This window comes from Rissa tridactyla, chromosome 2 (assembly GCF_028500815.1).
Source record: "Rissa tridactyla isolate bRisTri1 chromosome 2, bRisTri1.patW.cur.20221130, whole genome shotgun sequence".
Taxonomy (NCBI): domain Eukaryota; kingdom Metazoa; phylum Chordata; class Aves; order Charadriiformes; family Laridae; genus Rissa; species Rissa tridactyla.
The window spans coordinates 117,738,053-117,757,835 of NC_071467.1; the positions used below are offsets into that span (position 1 = coordinate 117,738,053).

At 38.4% G+C, this 19,783-nt stretch overlaps 2 protein-coding genes across 31 annotated transcripts in view; both read left to right on the top strand.

Annotated features, from left to right (window-relative positions):
• Nucleotides 1-4,527, top strand: part of CLASP2 (cytoplasmic linker associated protein 2) — a 154,817-nt gene extending 150,290 nt beyond the window's left edge. For all 28 annotated transcript variants that reach the window (XM_054193579.1, XM_054193581.1, XM_054193591.1 and 25 more), the window contains 2 exons: nt 1,075-1,191; nt 2,299-4,527. In XM_054193579.1, coding sequence (XP_054049554.1) covers nt 1,075-1,191; nt 2,299-2,385 — 204 coding nt within the window. In that variant the 3' untranslated portion in view covers nt 2,386-4,527. The remainder of the gene's footprint in view (nt 1-1,074; nt 1,192-2,298) is intronic.
• UBP1 (upstream binding protein 1) overlaps nt 3,156-19,783 on the top strand; it is a 57,988-nt gene continuing 41,360 nt past the window's right edge. For all 3 annotated transcript variants that reach the window (XM_054193602.1, XM_054193603.1, XM_054193605.1), the window contains exons 1-2: nt 3,156-3,291; nt 14,525-14,641. In XM_054193602.1, the coding sequence (XP_054049577.1) occupies nt 3,212-3,291; nt 14,525-14,641 (197 nt within the window). In that variant the 5' untranslated portion in view covers nt 3,156-3,211. The remainder of the gene's footprint in view (nt 3,292-14,524; nt 14,642-19,783) is intronic.

Consider the following 19,783-nt stretch of genomic DNA (forward strand, 5'->3'; position numbering starts at 1 on the left):
TAAGAATGGCAAAGACTTTTTAAAAATAGTATCACTTGGCTGCTATGACGGATTTTATTTGTCTGATAGCTGATGGCTGCTTTGACCCAAAATAACTCAGATAGTGGAAGCAAACTCTTTGGTTGGCAGGTAGCTAAATTATAACTGTGGTTAGGACTCAAAGGAAATCTCGGTAGGATATGAAGTGCTGGTTATAGTTAAGCTTTATAGGTACTTATAAGATAGGGGTGCTTTGTTGTTTATGTCTTCTTCCAAAGTGTAATCATTTAGTCTGAAATCGTCCATGTTGTATTTATGTATAATTGTAGGGTTTTATCAGTTGGGGTTTGGCAGAGGCAAGAAGAAAGCAGCAGTTGATCAGGGAAAGTTTAATAAAATGAGAAGGATATCAGAGGTTTCTCTGTCTTTAAAAATAAATGATCTCCCACCTTATCAAGAGCTAAGATAACGTTAATTTGCACGTGATGGATAAAGACTTTTCAGAGTTTGACAGCTGCATTCTGCAGATTTCTGTCTTTAATGGGTGTGATCCAGTCATACACCTGCAGGAAGGTAGAGGCAGAAAAGGGGCCCTCTGAGAAGAGGGTGTGAGAGAGACAGCTGGGCATGGGGTACTAGCAAAGTGGCAAAAGAAACAAAAATCATTAAGTAACGAGATGGGAGTTAACAAAAGAAACTTTGGCTGTTAAGAGAATACTTCTTTCAGAGTAAAGAAGCTCTAAATTGAGTGGTCTTCTGCTTTAAGTAAATACCTGTATAATCTAGAACAGTTTTGCTTGTGTACTCCCCTGTTGCATGACAGCAGGTCTGTTTTCGGTCTAACTTGTGAACAGGATTGTGTGGGTTTTAATTTCAGTCTGGAAAACGATTATCGATGGTGATAAATAAGCAGTGTGCTTTTTAAGCGCGTGCTCTGTATTTGCGTGTTTGGTTTTTTGTTGGAATGCTTCATTGGGCTACACTAGCATTCATTTACTGTGGACTTCAATGTATTATAGTAAATAACTAAATAGCTTTCTGAGACTTATAATCATTAACTGACAAGGTATTAATGTTAATTTTATTGCATTCTAGGGTTATGATAATTCAGAGAGCAGTGTTCGTAAGGCATGTGTTTTCTGCCTTGTAGCCATTCATGCAGTAATTGGTGATGAACTAAAACCCCATCTCAGTCAACTCACTGGCAGTAAAGTAAGTAAAAGATAGCATTTAAAGAAATCTTGGTTCATAATTGCATGTATGCATTTTGGTTGCAAGTGCCAGGATGTTTCATGAAAGTATATACTTGAATGAGAATATCAGGGCTACTGAAATCCTCTGAGGATTACTATAGCTTCATCATAAAATGTTCAAAACTGAAAATCCATAGATCTTTATTTATGCTAGGTTATGAATTTTAGCATTACGATAAATACTGAATTATGTTTCTTACTGCTGTTTAAAGCATTTAGTTAATGATTGCATCCCTGCTAGTGGTGATATATATACTCAGCATGGCTTTTCCTATCAGTATTTCTTGTCTTGTTTTTCATGCAAGTTCTGATTGCAAAGCAATAAATGTAATATGTAGACGCTACACACAGCAGTTTTATTTATTCTCCGTCCTTGTTATTTTACTTTCATCGGTCCTTTCAGTACTTCGAACTTGAAAATATAATAATAGTAATCAGTCTGTGGTCCTTTTTGGTTCAGGTTATTTATGATTTTATTGACATTTTTACATACAGTTTTTTTGCACACAGACAACTGTATGTTAATTGTGAATGTCTTTGTCCTTGGGAATAAAACAGGACAATTAATTTTGTGTATTTTTGAATAAGACAGTTGTATCTTAAAAATAGTCTCTGGCAGTGATTGTGTTGAATGTGATTCTAGACAATACTGGAAGCTTTAGTAAGTACCAGCATCAACAACTCTTAAGTATAGAGGCTTAAAACCTCAACATTAGCTTAAAGAAAAAAAATCAAAACCTACCTTATTTAGAACAGCATTGTAATTTGAGGAAAATATCCCATCTATCTTAATCAAGCTACCTTAGATCATTCTCTTCTTTACATCCTTAAAGAAGCTTGAGCAGTTTCCTTGTGAGAAATTTTACTGCGTGTGATGTTTTCGTTGGCAAGATTGTTACAGAATCACAGAATGATAGGGGTTGTAGGGACATTTGAATAAACTCTGTAATATAATCTTGCTTTTGGAGAAAAGAAAATGATTTAATGTCTCCTTTGTTGTACTGTTCCTGTAGTCTGTACAGTTTGCAAATACTAAACAAAGTGAATTTCTGGCTTAAATTTGCAGATGAAATTATTGAACCTTTACATCAAACGTGCACAAACAGGCTCTGGACCAGGGGATACAACAGCAGATATGTCTGGACAAAGCTAATGAAGCTGACAAGTTAACCAGGTCTCCTAAAGCAAGGGCAAGGCCCTCTTCAGTGAAAGGAAAATCCTTACATACAACTTCTGGAACTTTTTTCTTGTTTTTTTTCCCCTTTCTTTTGGTTTTGTTTTTTTTTGTTGTTGTTTTTTTTTCTTTAACCAACGGCTGTCTTCAGCCTGCATGTGACTGTTGCAATAGAATTATTCCAAATCCAAGGAAAAACAGTATTAACATCAGTTGATCAAAGCAGAATAAAATTTTAAAATAATCTAATCTATCCGTTATCCTGTTTGCAATCCTCTGTGTCTTCCCATTAACTTTTGCCAGTGTTATCGTATTAAAAAAAAAGATTTTTTTTTTAATGCTAATTAAAAAGGTATGCTTTAAGCTTCAGAAGTTAAAATATAAATTCTGTTGCTTTTATTCAGCTGCAGATAACATTACTTTTTTTATTGCTATTTTGTTTGAGTATCATGTCCTTCGCTAGAAACAAGAAGTGATGTGAAACAAGGCTGAACTAGTCTGAACTGCAGTGAGACTCGTTCACTGTGTTGGTGGTTCATCATCTTATTTACAGCTTGTTTGGGATATTCTGGAGATTGAGAAATACGCCTATAAAAAAAAAAAAAGCTGGATCGATCCAGTTCTGTAAAAGTGATATTGTTCATTGGTTGTATGTTTGTTGCATAAATAAGAATTTGGTGTGCGCAGTAGAGGGCTGGTACAACCAGTACCTCTTAATGTGGAAGACAGCCCTTTCAGGGTAGCATTGCCGACCTGGTGATAGTGTGGCAGTCTGCTTTTTAGCAGCAGAGTTAATGGTCACTTGATGGACGTGAACCATCCTTGTCACCTTTCGTTCTTCAAGCAGGATGCTTCAGAATGGAGTGCTCTGCCCAAGCATGCTCAGTATGTATTTATCTTTATCACTAGAATGTTTCCTCTCAACCTAATTGCTGGAACAAGTAGTCTTGTATTGTAACTCACATGGGATTTTATGACAACAGTGCAGAAAACTATTTATTCATTACCTTCCTAAAAGCACCAAGATTTTCTGCATTGAATTTAAATGGGGGGGAGGGAATAGTCACAAATGCTATGGATCTTGCCACCTTTTAATTTAAAAAAAAATATATATATTTTGGATGAGTTGGGAAAGCTGCACCAAATTATTTGCATGGTTTTCTTGAATAGCATCCTCAAGACCCATCTGGATTAAGGTGTGGAAATGTTTCCAGGGTTTGTTTTTCCATTTTTGAAAAAGAGTTAGTTTATTGTGAATAATGGTTCTTTGTATTTATGAACTTGATAATGGAAAGAGAACAAAGATCAAGTAAATGTGTCCCTAAATGTTGTCTTTTTCTTTTTTTTCTTTTTTCTTTTTTTTTTTGGTCTTGGATATAAGCAGCGAGCTAATTAACTGAGAACTGGGATGAAGCAGTGCACTTCCCAGGAACTTTTTTTTTCCTGCCTTTTTTTCCCTTTGACTGTGATGTTGTCTAGTTGTAGGAAATATATCCTGATAAGAGAGAAAAATAGCGGTGCCAAGGATGATGATCTATGCTAGGCTAAAATTCTCTCTACCTCTTCAGGGTGACTAATTTTTGACTGAGCTGCTGCATATAGCACCCGCTGGAAAAACTATCTGAAGAAAATCTTCTTTATTTTTTTTTCCCAAATTATCACTTAATGTGTATTCAAAACTCTGTTCTTCAACATTGCAACCAAATACCGTAAGAAACTACTTATACACTTTATTTGCTAGGAACCCCGAAAAGCAAAACTGAATAAAAATTAAGTCAGATGCTTGTAGTTACATGAAAGGTTGTTTTCACTTTAGCTTGAAGTGAATGCAATAGAAAGAGCTAAGATGTGTTTGTTAAAGAAGCAATGCCATGGCAGAGATTTATTTGGAGGAAAAGTTGTAGAAATATATGTAAAGACTTAAAACCAAGACTTATAACTCATCGCTAGCCCTATTTAGCAGCTACATCAAGAAAATAGTATCTCTTCTTTCTTTCCTTTGTTACGTTGTAACATCCTTGTTGTTTTCTACTGTTTAATTACATTGTGTATTTATAGTTCTATGCTTACCATTGTGCATATACTGGCAATAAAATGTACATAACATTACTTAAAAAATTAGCAATGTATACATTCTGGTTTTCTGTTTTATTTGTTCACATGCTATAAGAAAAATTATAAATGCAATTGGTACAACATTGGTTAAAAAAAAAAATTAATCTTCATGTTTTGTGTGTCCAAATGATGTTTCTTTATATGCTCTTGTTACTGAATCTGACTTGGCATTTGAGAACATGCTGTGAATATAGGTATGCTAGACAAAGATATTTTTTGGAAATTGAATAGAATCTTTAGGATTCTATTTCCTTCATCTAGGCAGGTTTCTTGTTTACTGTTTCTTTTATTTGTACATTATACATTGTTTGCATTTTATTTTTCTAATATTTCAAAAATATTTTTCAGTCTAGGGTCTTGTAGTTTATATTTTGAGTATACAAAAGGTCACTTAAAAAAAAAATTGCACAAATTCTAAGCTTAATAGAACCCTATGTTGTTCCTGCTTTTTCTACAGGTAACATTTATTTTCAGAGGATCGTTTCAAGATGACTGCTGTTGGTCATCTTTTTGAAGATGCTATTTCATACTGAAAAAATAAGTTATTGAAACATACAGTATATATTCTGGATGAACCTAATTTTTTTATGTGTAAACAAAAGTTGGTAAGAAAGAAATGGTTTTATCCCCTGTATGACTGAAATTTTTTGCTCGAGGTGGAGAGGGAGGAAGATACTTACACAAAGTTCCTCCCTCAGCTTTGCTTCTAAGCCATCTTTAAATGTTCTAAGTATGGAAATCCCATGTATTAAAAATCTAAATGCAATATATTTAAATGAATATTTTACTTATGGTATGACTAGTTCTGTTTCCAACAAAGATGGGGCTGCAATAGTGCATAGAATCTGTTTGTATTATGTGAAGCCATCACAATGTAAGAATTTGCAACAGAATTATTTCCACTGCAGCCAATTATCAGATTCACTGCATTGCTTTTTGCCTTCATTTCCTATATTATAAATACACATTAGCTCAGTTAAATTCGAGCAATGATTAGTCATGCCTTATGTTCCTGCTGGAGGTGGTTTCTCTAATGGATTAGCATAAAGATCTGGGAAAAACTAGGACAATTAGAAGTTGCTGTTCTTTCAGAAAGGGTTTCTTTATGTTCTTTCTAGTATTCTGTAAAGATAGGTCATTGCAATCATTTGAATACTGAAGTCTAATTCTTAAAGGTGTGTTTGGGCTCAAAAAAAGAGGAAGAAGGAAAGCAAGCTACATGCAGAATCAGGATAGGAAATGCATGTCTTGGATGTCTGACTTGGATGTCATTTGCTTTAAAGAATTTTGAGTAACACATGTTCAGCTGAAGTCTTAGCAAGGAAGTCGGGATGGTAAATGTAAATTGAAAGGAGAGCTGATTATGTAAATGTTCCTGAGTTTGGTTGCTTGCTTGTTTTTGAAGATAAAGGTTGGAACAGATTGAGTTGTGTTTATTATTTGTGGTCTGAGTCCCAAAGCAAGAAGCACAAACATTTGTATCCTGAAACACTTACATATTCTTAGTAGTTTCTGAGTGTTTAAACATATGAGTAAATTCACAGACATACAAATGTAAAAAGCTTATTGAGAATGCAGGCCAGAACTGATCACAGTTTAATTTTGAGTAAAAGAATTCACATTCTGAGTATGACATTTTCCCTTTGAAAATAAAGATAAAGTAATCTCGAGGAATAGATTTGTTGAATTATCCTACAGTTACTCCCTACCTCAGGGTAGTGAGAATGGTTCAGCTGGTTGTGGTAACTTTCACTGTGTCAGGTTGGGACGTAGCAAACACAAACATAGAACACAGTAAACATGAATATGATGGGGATAAATGGGCGGTTTGGGAACTGGAGGATTATCTACAGAAAGAAAACTGATGTTTTTTCCCCAATTAAAACAGTAAAACAATCAGTTTTGCAGTTGCAGTCTACTTCCAGGTAAAATAAAAGTCAATATTCATATTACATCCTCTAAAGAAAACTTAAATTTTCCCTGCTATGTTTTGTAATTGAGTCTTCCAACTCTCCAGAAGCATATACTTTAAAGATTTGCTTCATCTATTATAACTGTTTTCTTAAAGAGATTAAATTTTTTCTTTTTTGCTAAAACACAGAAGATTTTCAGTAATGTGGGAAGTTTGAGAAACTAATTTTGTTAGTGTGGCAACTGAAAAAAAAAAATCAAACGACTTTTTTTTTCTATATTGTGTATATGTTTGTATATTTAAGTATATTTTAAGACCTCAGGGTTCACAAGCTGTGCAGCTTTGATTGTCCCAGTTAAAGAAGTTTCTTCATTTGCTGATAGGATTTTAGGATAATAAGCACATTTACTGAGAAACATTTGCTAATAGGTAATTTCTGCTCAGAATGGCAACTATGTTTGTAAATTGCTGTTAAACAGTAACTCTTGGAAACTTTGAAATTTTGCAAGCAGTTTTGAATACTGTATGATTTCTATCAAATCTAAAAATTCTGTACTACTTGATGTATTTTAGGTAGATAGAAGTGATCCTAAAGAAGCCTATCTTGAGGAAGTAAGATTAGAAATAACACTGGACAGAAACACCTGGAAAATATCTTTCTTTGGTGGAAAAAATAATGTACCTGCATATAACTTTGATATCCAGACTTGTTACCATTGGCAGGAGGTAGAAAGGTAATTAAACTATATCTTAGGCATCAAAGTTTTACAAGTCTTCCATTTTTATTCTGCTTCCTGTTCTAGATGGTGCTATTGTCCCCTGGTGAAAATCTTTGGACCTCTATAAACTCATACAGAAATCAGTACTGGAGTCAGTTCTGTTAACTATAAAGGTAGTGCCTCTGTGTCCATGAAAGATTTATACCAGTAAAAACAAACATGTAGATTTACGTTAGGCAGTAGACAGATGTTCTCAAAAGTCAGCTAGTCTGGTTAGTTATTCCCTCACCGTCTATTCATCTCTGCCCACGGCAGAGCCAACAGAGTACCCTGTGGGAGCTCCCTTCATCTATTCCAGGCAAATCGCATTGGGGAACAATCTCAGGCTTGGTTTTCCAGCAGCACCTTGGGATCAGAAACTTCTGACTGAGATGCTGGCAAAAGTGAACATCTGTCCTGGGTACAAAAAAACCATTTCTTAGCACAGTTTGTTTAGCCTGAGCATATGTAGCCTGTGTTAAAATACCAGGGAAGACAAGGAAACTGTGATTTCAACTTGGTCTAAACAGCTGAAGTGCAAGCCTGTGGGGGAAACTGGATGTGTCTGTTTCAATTAGAATTGCAGATTAGCACGTTTTAAAATGCTTAATTAATCTATCCGCTTATCTGAAGTAATACACTTGAAAAGAAACTCTAATGGTATACAAGTGCAGAAAAGCCTCTTGTCTGGTAAAATAATAATTTCTGGCCTGTTATTTTCTTGTCCTTTCAGCACAACTTAAACTGATGCGGATAAAACATCTTTACACCATACTAAATGTCATTTTAGATGGTTGTATTTTATGTATAGAAATTCTGAGGTGTTTGATATGTTTTGATCTTTCAGATAACAGCTGTGGTCATGTTGGCCAACTATCGATTTGAACTATTTTACCCAGAGGAAATTACCTGTTTTCCCTAAGGCGTTGTCATGCATCACTATTTATATTGCTTGTATTTGCTTAAGAAGAGAATCTTAATTGGATTGTCCAGAAATTGTCAGATGAAACTTTCTAAAACCTTGCTTAGAAGTAAATGCTGGTATCATCAGAAGCTGCTCTTTCTCAGAAGTCTGTTATTGAGCCATTGCTTCTTGAACCGTGGAAGAAAGGAGATTTTTTGCCCTGTTAGGAAGTGGAAGACAACAGGGTTGTTACAGAATATGGGAAGAGAGACATGATATATATACTTAATTTAACCCCCTGTAAGTTGTAGCTCTTGTTCTTAAAAACCCCTTGTGGTTTACACTGTTTTTAGGAAGGGGATTTTCTTGGAAGGCAGAATATCTCGCTTTCTGCGTTGGGAATTAAGAGGAAAACGCTGATGTTGGAGCATTTTGTCCACAAAGCCAGGACAAGTGTGATGCTGGAAAATGTTAGACCTGGCAGAGAGTAAAGCTGCCTCAGAGCCTCAGGTAAAAGGGACTTTGTCCATGAGGAAGCAGAAGGAACTGAGCTGTCTTCTTCTGTGTCAGAACATGCAGGAAGCCTACATTGCTGCAGCAGTTTGCGAGTCCAAATACTGTGGGTTTTGGGCTATCGACTAAGGTGCACAGCAAGCATAGAATAGCAGAATAACAAACGCTTCAACTTGCCCACCTTTACAGACTTCTGAATCTTCTACAAAAAAACCCAACTGACTGCATCCTTTGACACAGCCGTAAAAACCTGCTAACTTAAGGTTTGATTCAGGTATGATGTGATGGGTTAAATCAAAATTTTCTCTGGCAATATTGCTGTCTAAATCTCTTTATGCCTACAAATGACCTCTGTATGATAGGTTCCTTTGCAAGCCTTAAAGGCTTCCTAGGAGGCAGCACAGAAGAAACAGAAGAAAGCAAAGGTACTACCTACCGTGCTTCCATCTCGTAAGATGTGAAGTCAGCAAGATGTTTATTCCTCAGCACCTCAATCACATCCTTGTAGATTCAGAAGCAGGTTATGTGAGGAATATGACTATGGAGGAGTAAATGACAGTAACACCCTGCAATGGAGACTTTCAGACTTTTTTTTAAAGGGGATAGATCCAACGAGGAAAGGAGCATACCCTGCATTCTTCAGAAAAAGCCAAACCTATGGTTTCTGTAAACTGACACTCAAGACAATGGAAGCAATCCATATTTCTCTTTTACGTATGAAGTTCTCTGAGTGCTTCATATCAAGGAGACACTGAAGTAAGTCCAAGCACGGCGTCTCCTATGTGTCTAATGTATCTCATCAAAGTGATCACAAGGAGCTGTTGAAGTATTTGGTGTGCTCAGTGCTGTTACGCATGCCATCCTGGGCAGATACCCTGACATGCGTTGCCTTGTCTCTGTGCTCTTAGTGTCCTAAGATTTCTACTGGAATTTAGGAGGTCTACCAAAAATGTTCTTTATGGTTTTTCCCATTTCTCCTCTTTTTTTTTTGTTGGCGGCCCTGCTTCTCAAGAGAAGTTCTGTACGACAGAAGGACTGGGAAATGCAGCAGTCCTTGCAGTGATTCAATGTTAAGGAGGCCCATTAGGATGTTTAAAACCATCCAACAATCCAGAATAAAGGTGGTAGGTGGACATGGAGAGTATGTGGGTATTCCTGCTTGTACTTTACTGCACTAAACAAAGCGTTGCTGTTTGCGGATTGTCTGTTAGCAGTGATTGCCACCTTCCGATGACCAGACAGGAATAGAACTGAGCTGGGTCCAATTCTTAATGCGTGGGGAGGCGTGTGGTGAGAACTGCAAGTCAGTGCAGCAATGGGTCACATAACAGAAGTTTTTCTTGCTTCTGATTGTTGCCTGACAGTGTTTTTAAGTTCATTATAGTAGTGGCAATGAATACAGTCCCCCCCACCAATGTATATAGGATACAGAGAGGTTGTGCATTCAAAAGTGTATACAAGGAAGGGCAAGAAATACATTTCGGCACCTTTCACATACATGTATGATGGATTCACAGCCCTTCCAAGCAGGGGCTATCACCTAGATGTGAGTACCTCACTGTTCTATAGTGATTTATGTGAACAGCGTTACTGACGTCTGGTTTGACAGGTATTTTCATTCCAAAGTTCCTTGCATTTGGCAGCAGCTGTGGCACAACCAAAAAGAGTGCAAAGACCAAACAGGACACATCAAAACAGAACTACTTTCTCCTCTATACTCTGTTCTGGGGCTGAAGTACGTAGGGATTGCTCTTGCATATGTACAAACCTGTCTTCTGAGTTTAAACTGATCTAGCATTTTAAGCACAACTAAAAATCATCACTGGACAGCAAAAACTTTCCTTTAAATATATTTTTCAGAATGTATACTGAATTTACCATGTCTTACATGGTACGTGATATGAGTTTTTCCATGTGTTGTTAACTGTAGGATCATTTTTACTTGCTAAAAGCAAAAAGCAAAGATGACATTCTGTGTATATAACCAGTTATAACAAATACTCAATGTCATTTGCTGTAGTTCTCAGAAGGGCAATCAGAAAACGAAGTTAGGAGTCTTATCGCTGTAAAAAGATTAGCAAATTGAGTGATGCCTTAGGAGAGCTCATCATTTTGGATGCTGCTCATGGAAAAATACAACAATTAAAAGCTTTCAGGTGCCATATGCTAAAATACTTGAAACTTCAGTGCAGACCCACCCGTTAGCAAAACATTTGCCTCCCCGCCTTAAATTTCAGGTTGGACTTCGCATGCCATACACAAGCCTTAAAGCACGAGATGTTTTAAATAAATAATGTCTTGTTGTTTGTGTATACAGTGCTCCTTTGCTGAGATCTGTTTTAGTACTTACTGGGCAGATTATAAAGCAAGAAACAAAAATAGCCCCTTAACAATAAACAGTACAAGGTAAAAAAACTCACCTTATTTATCCCCAAACTTGCAAGACCGTGTAACTACATACCTTTATGTCTAGAGGTTAGTCAAGGGCAGCAGGTGTGGGTGTGGGGAATATACAGTGCTTCAAGAGGCAAAATACCAGAATTAAATATAACCTGGGAAGTTTATCCTGACTAAAGCTATACTATACTTGAGGTTTTACCCATATATGGGTACGGGATATGGGTACCCATACCCATATACCCATATGTCTGCGACAAAGATCAATCGAAACACAAGACTGTAAAGAGAAGAAAGAAAAAAAAATACTGATTTTTTTTTTTGTAGTGTTTAATTTCAGTTTGAATAACAGCATCTTTCCTACATGTTCTGTCTAGTACTTTCCATACAAGGAACTCAAAGCTTCTATGAGTGATGTGTCAAGCATCTTGCCAACCCTTGGAGCGGAAAAAAAAAGGGGGGGCAATTTTTCCACAGTGCTTTTGCATGGGAGTACACAAGATTTGGTTCTGCTTTGCTTCTCTAAACAGACAGAACACTGGTCGTGGTGGGATATGATGGTTGGTAGCAGCAGCTTTTGTGGCTGCACTCTCAAGTTTGAAATAGTTTGCATACCGTGAGGGGTAGCTGTAACACAGGTCTTGAACTTCCGCCTTTTATAAGCAGCAGGTACTTAGAAACTGAGATCGGAGTAGCTTTCATCGTTTCACCTTCCTCTACTAATAAACACCCCATCCTCAGGGCAGTAGCTTTTTGGATATAACCAATGACTCGGTTATTTTTAGTCTGCATAAGCATAATACTTGAAAAATAAATTAAGGTAAGAAACCGAATGGGCACACTGGCTGTGACTGCTGCTGGGTTTTATTGCGGCTGACTCCTGTAGTCGGTACAGTCAAAGCTTTCTTAACAGCTGGGCAAGCTAATGGCAGAGAGGACTGAAATCGGAGAACTGAAGTAATTGGGCCTGACAGCACTCACTATCCACCCTCAAAACAGACGGGGTAAACCCAGGCCAGTAGCCTAATCTGCATCTGCTTGCCCGGGCTCCCCTGGGCTGGTTATTTTCAATGACAGCAAGTTGTCTGTCTTGACGTAAGAGCAAATCTAGGACTTCTGATACGTTGTGTTTGTGTTATTTAAAAATATCAAAATATATCAAAATTAATTCTACAGTAGATGGAAGTCTACTGTGTTAAAGATGAAAAATAGGAGTGCAGGTTTTTAGTATACGCACGGAGATGTATATGTGCGTATATATATAAAATAAAATAGGCTACTGATTAGTCTGGGATTCTCAATTGCTTTTGCTCACAAGTTCTCTCCTGGACTTCACAAAAAAGACTGATCAAAACTGCTGTGTTCCCACCTGCATTTTGACAAACCAGTATCTGTCAAAAGCAATGGGCTACTTTGGGCGGGGGGAGGGAAGTGCCTGATAATTTAAAGCCCCATGAGCTCTGTGGGATACGCATGGGGATGGCAGCTATTCTGTGTGAGGGACTGAAAGCCCTTCCAGTTAAGGGGAATCTGAGGTTTTATTCTTGCCATTTAATAGAAATACGAGTCAGAACAGAACAAAACAAATGCCTACTCCCTATGTGGGAAGCTCACGCCAGCTCCAAGGGAAGATTGTGAAAATGGGTTGAGGGGTGTGTAGTCCTTTTCTTGAGAAAAATCAGTGCAAAGGGCAATAGGGCCTGCAAGTGCAACGCACTGTAAACATTTGACATCTTTGCCTAAATCTAGCGCTGGAGACAGTGGTTTTATTTTCAGCTTGCCAGTAGATGGAGCAAGCTGGATAGCAGGATACATACTCTTTTTCTACGGTCATTGAGATCCAATTAATTTAATTATTTAAAAACAAAAATGCAGCAGTATCACTGGGACTCAGGCAGCCCTTTGTATCTGCTAGGAGAGTGCTTACTAAGAGTATTTAGTTACATGTAAACATGTAAGTGGTAAAACTAACCTTGAAAAGACTCCTCCAGCTCTCATCCTTGCCAGAGCAAAAATCAATCTGTGTACAGGAGCAGGTCTGTGTTATGGCAGCCCTCCTTCTTCAGGTACCTAGCTGTTCTTGGAAGATAATGATCTCTTAGAATCACTAAGCCAGCAGTCCCAACTCTTGTCTGCTTTTCTGCACAACGTCACATGTGGGTGTTTCTTTCTCTTCCCGTATTTACGGTTCCTTTTCTATTATTATTCTGGCCTTTGCATTTTGTTTAGGTGGTTTGATGTTGAATAGGAATGGTAAGTTAAAGGAGAACTGCCTCATGCTTTGGAAAAAAAACAACCAACAATGTTTATTTGAAGGCTTTTTTTTTTGACTGCTGGATATTACTATCACTCTAATAAGAAATAGTTCCTTTTTGTTTTGCTCTTTGATATTCTGATTTTCACAGCCTGAATGTTGTCACAATATTGGAATACCTTTTAAAAGTATCTTTTTATAGAATGAACTGCAGGGAACAAGCAATGTGTGCTTGTGTGGGGGTGGTGTTTAAAAAAAAAAACAAACAACAAAACAACAACAAAAAAAACAACCCACACAAAATCAGTGAATTCATATTTGTTGGTAGTCCTTCCTATTTCAAGCAGAATGGGTGCCCTCTGCAGGTAACTATTTTCAGATGAGGTTTTTGGATGTGTGCCCCCTTTTTATTTCTGAGCATCAAGGTCTTAGCGGGATCGACCAGTGCTATTTTGTGTGTTTTAAAGCAGATATTACAATCCTGGCTGCAAACCAGGCAAACAAATGGCACTGAGACACGAGAGCACCAAGCAGCTGGTTTGCATCCAAACATGGTTTTTCCCTAAAGTGTGTGCGTGCGAGGGGGTGGATGGGTGTTGGGAGTAAATATTTCCCCTGTGGTTTGACGGAGTTTTCATTGTTTTTTTTAAAAAAATTTTTTTTAATGGCAAGAAGGTAACTATAAAGCTGTACTCTGTAGTAGCCTGCCACTTGAACTTGTACAGAATGAACAGGCAAAAGGGATACAGTCTAAACACTACTGAGAAGGTATCTTGCTTGCCTTAAAAAGATTGTTGTATATTCCACCTTTTTTCTTTCTCTCTTCAGTCAGTCGTGCCTGAGCAGGTTATAGTGCTCAAGTACTCCCAGTGGACTGCGTAAACAGGGAGCTGTGTGTCTCTCTGAGGCAGAAGTGCTACGAAATTGCTCTTTCTCCTGGCTCTGTAACACACAGCTCTGCTCAGTGATGCTCTGACAGTGCAGAGGGAGGGGAGGAGATCAGCGGGGATGCTCGCGAGGTCTGAGCTGCACTTGATCTCACATCAGCTACTAACAAAGCCTTGCAGCTGGGCAGTAGCTAAAAAGGGCAGCAAAGTTGGGGAGCAGGAGAGTAGGTGGGGACCAACCAAGACTTCAGCTACCTGCCTCTTCTGGAGAGAGTGACACCAGCAAACTTGTTGGCAGCAGCTAAATAGAAAGGTGTGAGCCAAATTTAATCTTAATGTGTGTATTTGTTTTCTCTTTTCTCTCTCCCATTGCTGCAGTGACCATCTCTTAGCTGAGCACAACGCTTCATCTCATCCCAAAATGCTTTTCTGGCACAGCCAGCCTGAACACTATCACCATCACCAGTATCCCACCAGTAACAGCAGCTACCTGCGGTAAGAAAAGAATGGGGGCAATTTTAAATAATAATAATGATAATGCTGTAAGACACAAGAATGCAGACTGCACACCCTTTGCTAATTCACCAGTTCAAGCCTTCAAATAGAGCTGGTGATCATAAACCCTTTGAGAATAGTTTGAGCAGTACAGTCAGCACGGTGGAGATTTACTTTACTATAGCTCCACGATTTTCACAAACCATGCTACTGTATGTGTGTGCTAGTAACAGTAATAGGAATGTTTTACTGGTTAATGTGATATCTGATATCCACAGATGCGTTGTGGCAAGCTTGTGGCAAGCAGGTCGAGGGAGGTCATCCTCCCCCTCTACCCTGGTGAGGCCACACCTGGAGTACTGTGTCCAGTTCTGGGCTCCCCGGTTCAAGGACAGGGAACTGCTGGAGAGGGTACAGCAAAGGGCTACCAAGATGATTAGGGGACTGGAACACCTCTCTTACGAAGAAAGGCTGAGGAACTTGGGTCTCGTCAGTCTGGAAAAAAGATGACTGAGGGGGGATCTTATCAACGCTTATAAATACTTAAAGGGTGGGTGTCAGGAGGATGGGGCCAGGCTCTTTTCAGTGGTGCCTGGCAACAGGACAAGAGGTAACGGGCACAAACTTGAGCATAGGAAGTTCCACTTAAACATGAGGAAGAACTTCTTTACTTTGAGGGTGGCAGAGCACTGGAACAGGCTGCCCAGGGAGGTGGCGGAGTCTCCGTCTCTGGAGACATTCAAAACCTGCCTGGACACGTTCCTGTGTAACCTGCTCTAGGTGACCCTGCTCTGGCAGGGGGGTTGGACTAGATGATCTCCAGAGGTCCCTTCCAACCCCTACCATTCTGTGATTCTGTGTTAATTTTTTGTTTCTTTCTCAAATTACATTCACAGTCTGTTTACATGAAGTAATACAGACTTATAAGTACCTTGATGTTTCATGTCTACTTTGATTACTTGCTAAAGCTCAGCTGACCTGCAGGATCAGGACTATGGGCTGCTTATCGGTCCAGGCACGCTGACCAAACACTTTGCATTGAAATTCTGATGCAATATATAGCTTATTGCATCAGCACATTCCTGTGAGCTACGAACTTACTTTACCTCTTCATGACTAAAATATTATTTGTGTACAGCATTCAAATTTTTCTTATAATTAAGAATGATTATGCTTTGACAAGAGCTATCCAGATAATCTTGATGTTAATAGTTTCAATTTATAATGTGGTTCACTCTCTGTATTAAACTTTAGCTTATTACTTTTTGGCTAAATACAATGTACGTAAGCATCATAGTGTTTAATCATCTACTTTGATAAGGCTTTTTGTACGTTGGTAGTCTCACACCTATTGCTGTATCACCACATCTGCTTTTGTAGAATTGTTGAGTAGCACATTTTTATTAGAAACGTGTTAAGTTTTAGGTTTAAAAAGAGCAAAGGAATTGAGGCTATATTTGGGTTCCAAAGTGTGAAACTAATGAAACTGCAGTGGAGTTTTATGAAAATTAATCCATTTCAAGACAAAGTTCAGGGTGACCTGAAATTTAGATTGGCTAATGTGAGTATGTAGCAAACACAGCCCTGCTTCTGTTGACTTCAGGCAGTCAAACAGAAATGAAGAACGGGTGCTGGAGTTCCCTGACGCAACCCTGTTCATAAGCAACGTGCACAGTTCCCAGTGCAAAAGGAACCAAAGAGCAAGGGAAAGTGAGGATGTCCACGTGCGACTCCGGTTCCCCCCCTTCTTCAGCCTCCGTTCAGCCTAGAGGAGGTGTGTCCCCTTTGGTGCTCTCTCAGGGCCCGTTTTCACCATGTCCTTGTTCTGTCTTCATTGCTTCCCTGTATTTGCTTCTGTTTCACCACCCTTATCTAAAAATCTGCCACTCAGTCCCTCTGAAGTTACTCTTCCCACACACTTTTGAGCACCTGCCTTTAGGTTTGGATGGCAGCATGCATCTGTGCTTTGGTATTGAAATACAACGGCGGGGAGACAATTCCATAAATTAAGGGTAGTGTACAGGTGCTAACAAGATTGGCCCCTGAGGCTGATTACCATAAGCAGAAAGGATACAAACCAGTTCAGGCACTAGTTTTCAGTCTGGTCATAATAATCAAGTTGCTCGGCCCTTGTCCTCAGTGCTTCCACACTTCAGTCCCGCGTCTGGACATCAATAAGAGTTATATAGAAACAGCAATTGACTTCAGGGGAGGATGCCAGCCAGCATTAGTGAAGAGCAGATGGAGAAAGGGGTGTCCCAGGATCCCCTCTCCTCCATCCCAGTAAAACTGTACTTAGAAACATTTATGCAGACATATTTTCAAAATCAGGCTCCCACTGCATTCACTTGCTCTCTGTTATATCGAGTCTCCAATTCCAATCGGTGGGTCTGGTGACCAGTATGCAGAAATGGAACGGCAGGGCCACAGGGAATGTCATCTCTGACAAGTCAGGCTTGTGGATTTGACCTGCTCAGAGGGTTTTAGAAGCGATTTGAGATTTCAAAGTGCTCAACTCCTGTTTTAGACAATCCCACCAGGCAAGTAGAAAGTTTTGAATGCTTTTCATGTAGGCAAAGCTTGGAAGAGAGCCAGGAGGAAAGTGGTATCATTCTATGAAGCATACAGAGTCGTCTGTCCTGTGGCCTCTGCTCTCAGCCTTACTGATAAGCAAATATTTACAATTTAGGCACAAATTCTGCAATCTCGTCCTCAAAACAGGCTCACATGCCTAACTTGTAGGACTCTGCATGGGCCTTATATTGTCTATGTTGCAGAATAAGAATTTCATTAGGAAAAGAGCATAAAAAATGTACCATATGCGCATAGTATGGGGATTTTCAATCATTCCTATTCGGTTAAGCCCACTCTAGTTTTCTGTAGAATACAGACAGCATCAAAATACAGACAATATTTCCAGTCAAGACTGTTTGCTGCTCATCAAGAATAAGAACAACTTTACTTTTGTAATAGAAATCAGTAGTCTTTATTTGCTTAGACTTTAAAATACCTTCAACTTGACTCTACTCACCCTAAGGGCAATTATAAGCGTAGCAACAAATCACCCCGAAAGTTAAATTATGGGAAGGCTAACAGAAAAATTATGATTAAAAATGCTATGGGAGCTGCTACCATTCGTACTGCAATATGCAGAACGTCAAATGTAGGCATTAAAAAAAACACAAGGCAAGTTTAAAAACTGAAAAATAAAATAGAAAAATTTTTGTTTTCAAGTTTTCTGTTTGTAATCACTACCTGCCTAAAGATATTTTTAAACTCTTTTGGCAAAAGTTGAGAACACGGCATCATAATCACAAAAACTAGAAATTTAGGTTGAGTACTTGAGCTGATTTGCTCTGAAACTACAACTCCGTACATTGGAGTGGCTAGATCTGCCTGGAAAGCGGCGTTTGTGTGCACTGCTGATCCTCAGCAGATGATTTGGGAATGGGACTGATCGAGGAACCTGCCCCAAAGAAAGCAAACACATCGCAGGCCTATACTTTAAAAACAACAGAAACTAAGCCAACACCACAAACCTCTACAGAAAACTTGTTGTAAATTAGCCAGGGATACAACTAATGCTAAAGAAAGAGATATGCACTGTAATACTCATGTATTTTTACAGAAAAAGGACACTTTGTGTCCTAAAACAGCTAAAGATAACATCTTCAGAAATGCTGTCAGTTTGCTTATCATGGAGAAGCTTTACCCAACTTTTAAAGACTGAACTGCAAGAAGATGGGTCTTACTGTATCCACTCAAGATACCCTCCACAGAGGTTGGAATTTATGTCACAAGGAAGCAATTCCCAGCATAAAAATCATCAATTTGTGATCTTGTAACTGCTATGTAGCTATGTTAATGTAAGTACAGCAAGCAGATAAACCAGTTTTGCTACACATAAATCAAACTGTATCTGGCTTCTCTGGTTTTGGATCCTGTCTTACCTCTCTTGACTGTCAGAAGCAGAAAGTGCGCTACTTTGAGTTTTCCACAAATCATCGCTTTCTGTCATATCACTTACAAAAGTGGTTTTTTGAGTAATTTATGCTACCTTACTTGTATAAAGTCTACTTTAGGTCTACAAATGTCCATTTAGGGTAAGGTTAAAGTTTTCAATTAAAACTCTGTAATTCTGCAATAATAGGAGTTTAAGCTAACTTTGTAGTCATTACTGTTGTATGCTGAATAATGCCTGCTAATTTATTAACTGGACCATAAGCATCCCATAACAGTCACTGAAATTAATCAATGTCATCATGTGGGTTGTTATTCCTCTTCAGAAGTGTTAACAAGTATTTCCGTCCTAAAAATAAATTAATGAATTCAGGGTATTGTTTTTGTCAGGCTTAAAAGAGATATTTTGCCTGTGGCAGTTTCAGTTCTTCTCGCTAAAAGCTGTAACTTGGTAGCTGGTGCCTATGCTAGTGACTTGCCCTCTTCATAAATTTCGCTTTTTTTCAGTTTCCTTTTATATGCAGATGAATTTTTCATCTGTCCACAGACAGGCAGAGCACTCACGTCAATTACAGCAGCAAAAATATCAGTACCGTTTTCTGGAGAAGCTGGCAGTCCAATCTTAACTTACAAATTGCCTTTAAAAATCATAATATGTGTGCTTCTCTTTATCTTTCAGGGTGTCGTATGTACATTTTGAACAACAGCTAGTATTTTGTTAATCATTCATGAAGTTAGGGCCTTCCTGACTTGTATCTTTTGAAAAACTTGTGCAATTGTACTTAAAGCATGTAACTAAATGATCAAAATACATTTTACACTCTCAATACTTTTCTGTAGTTTGCTCACCGGGTGTATTATTTTAATGAAACTTCTCAAAAAAATATTTAACAATCTTCTGAATGATTAACAATTGAGTTTTTCTGAGAACCTTTCTTTACATGAAGTCGTGGGTTACTTACCCTATGAGCACCCCCTCCACAGACCAAGTATTTTATGACCAGAGGGGGCAGGATTAAAATCTAAACCTCTGGCAGTTACAGTTCTTCCCTGCACCCCCCCATGGCTCTTCCAACTGCCAGCTGATTACAATCAGTACGAATTATTTATTAAAAGCCTCTTGAATCTTTTCCATGGATAATATAATAAATTCGAGTAACAGTATAAAACCAAGATACTTGA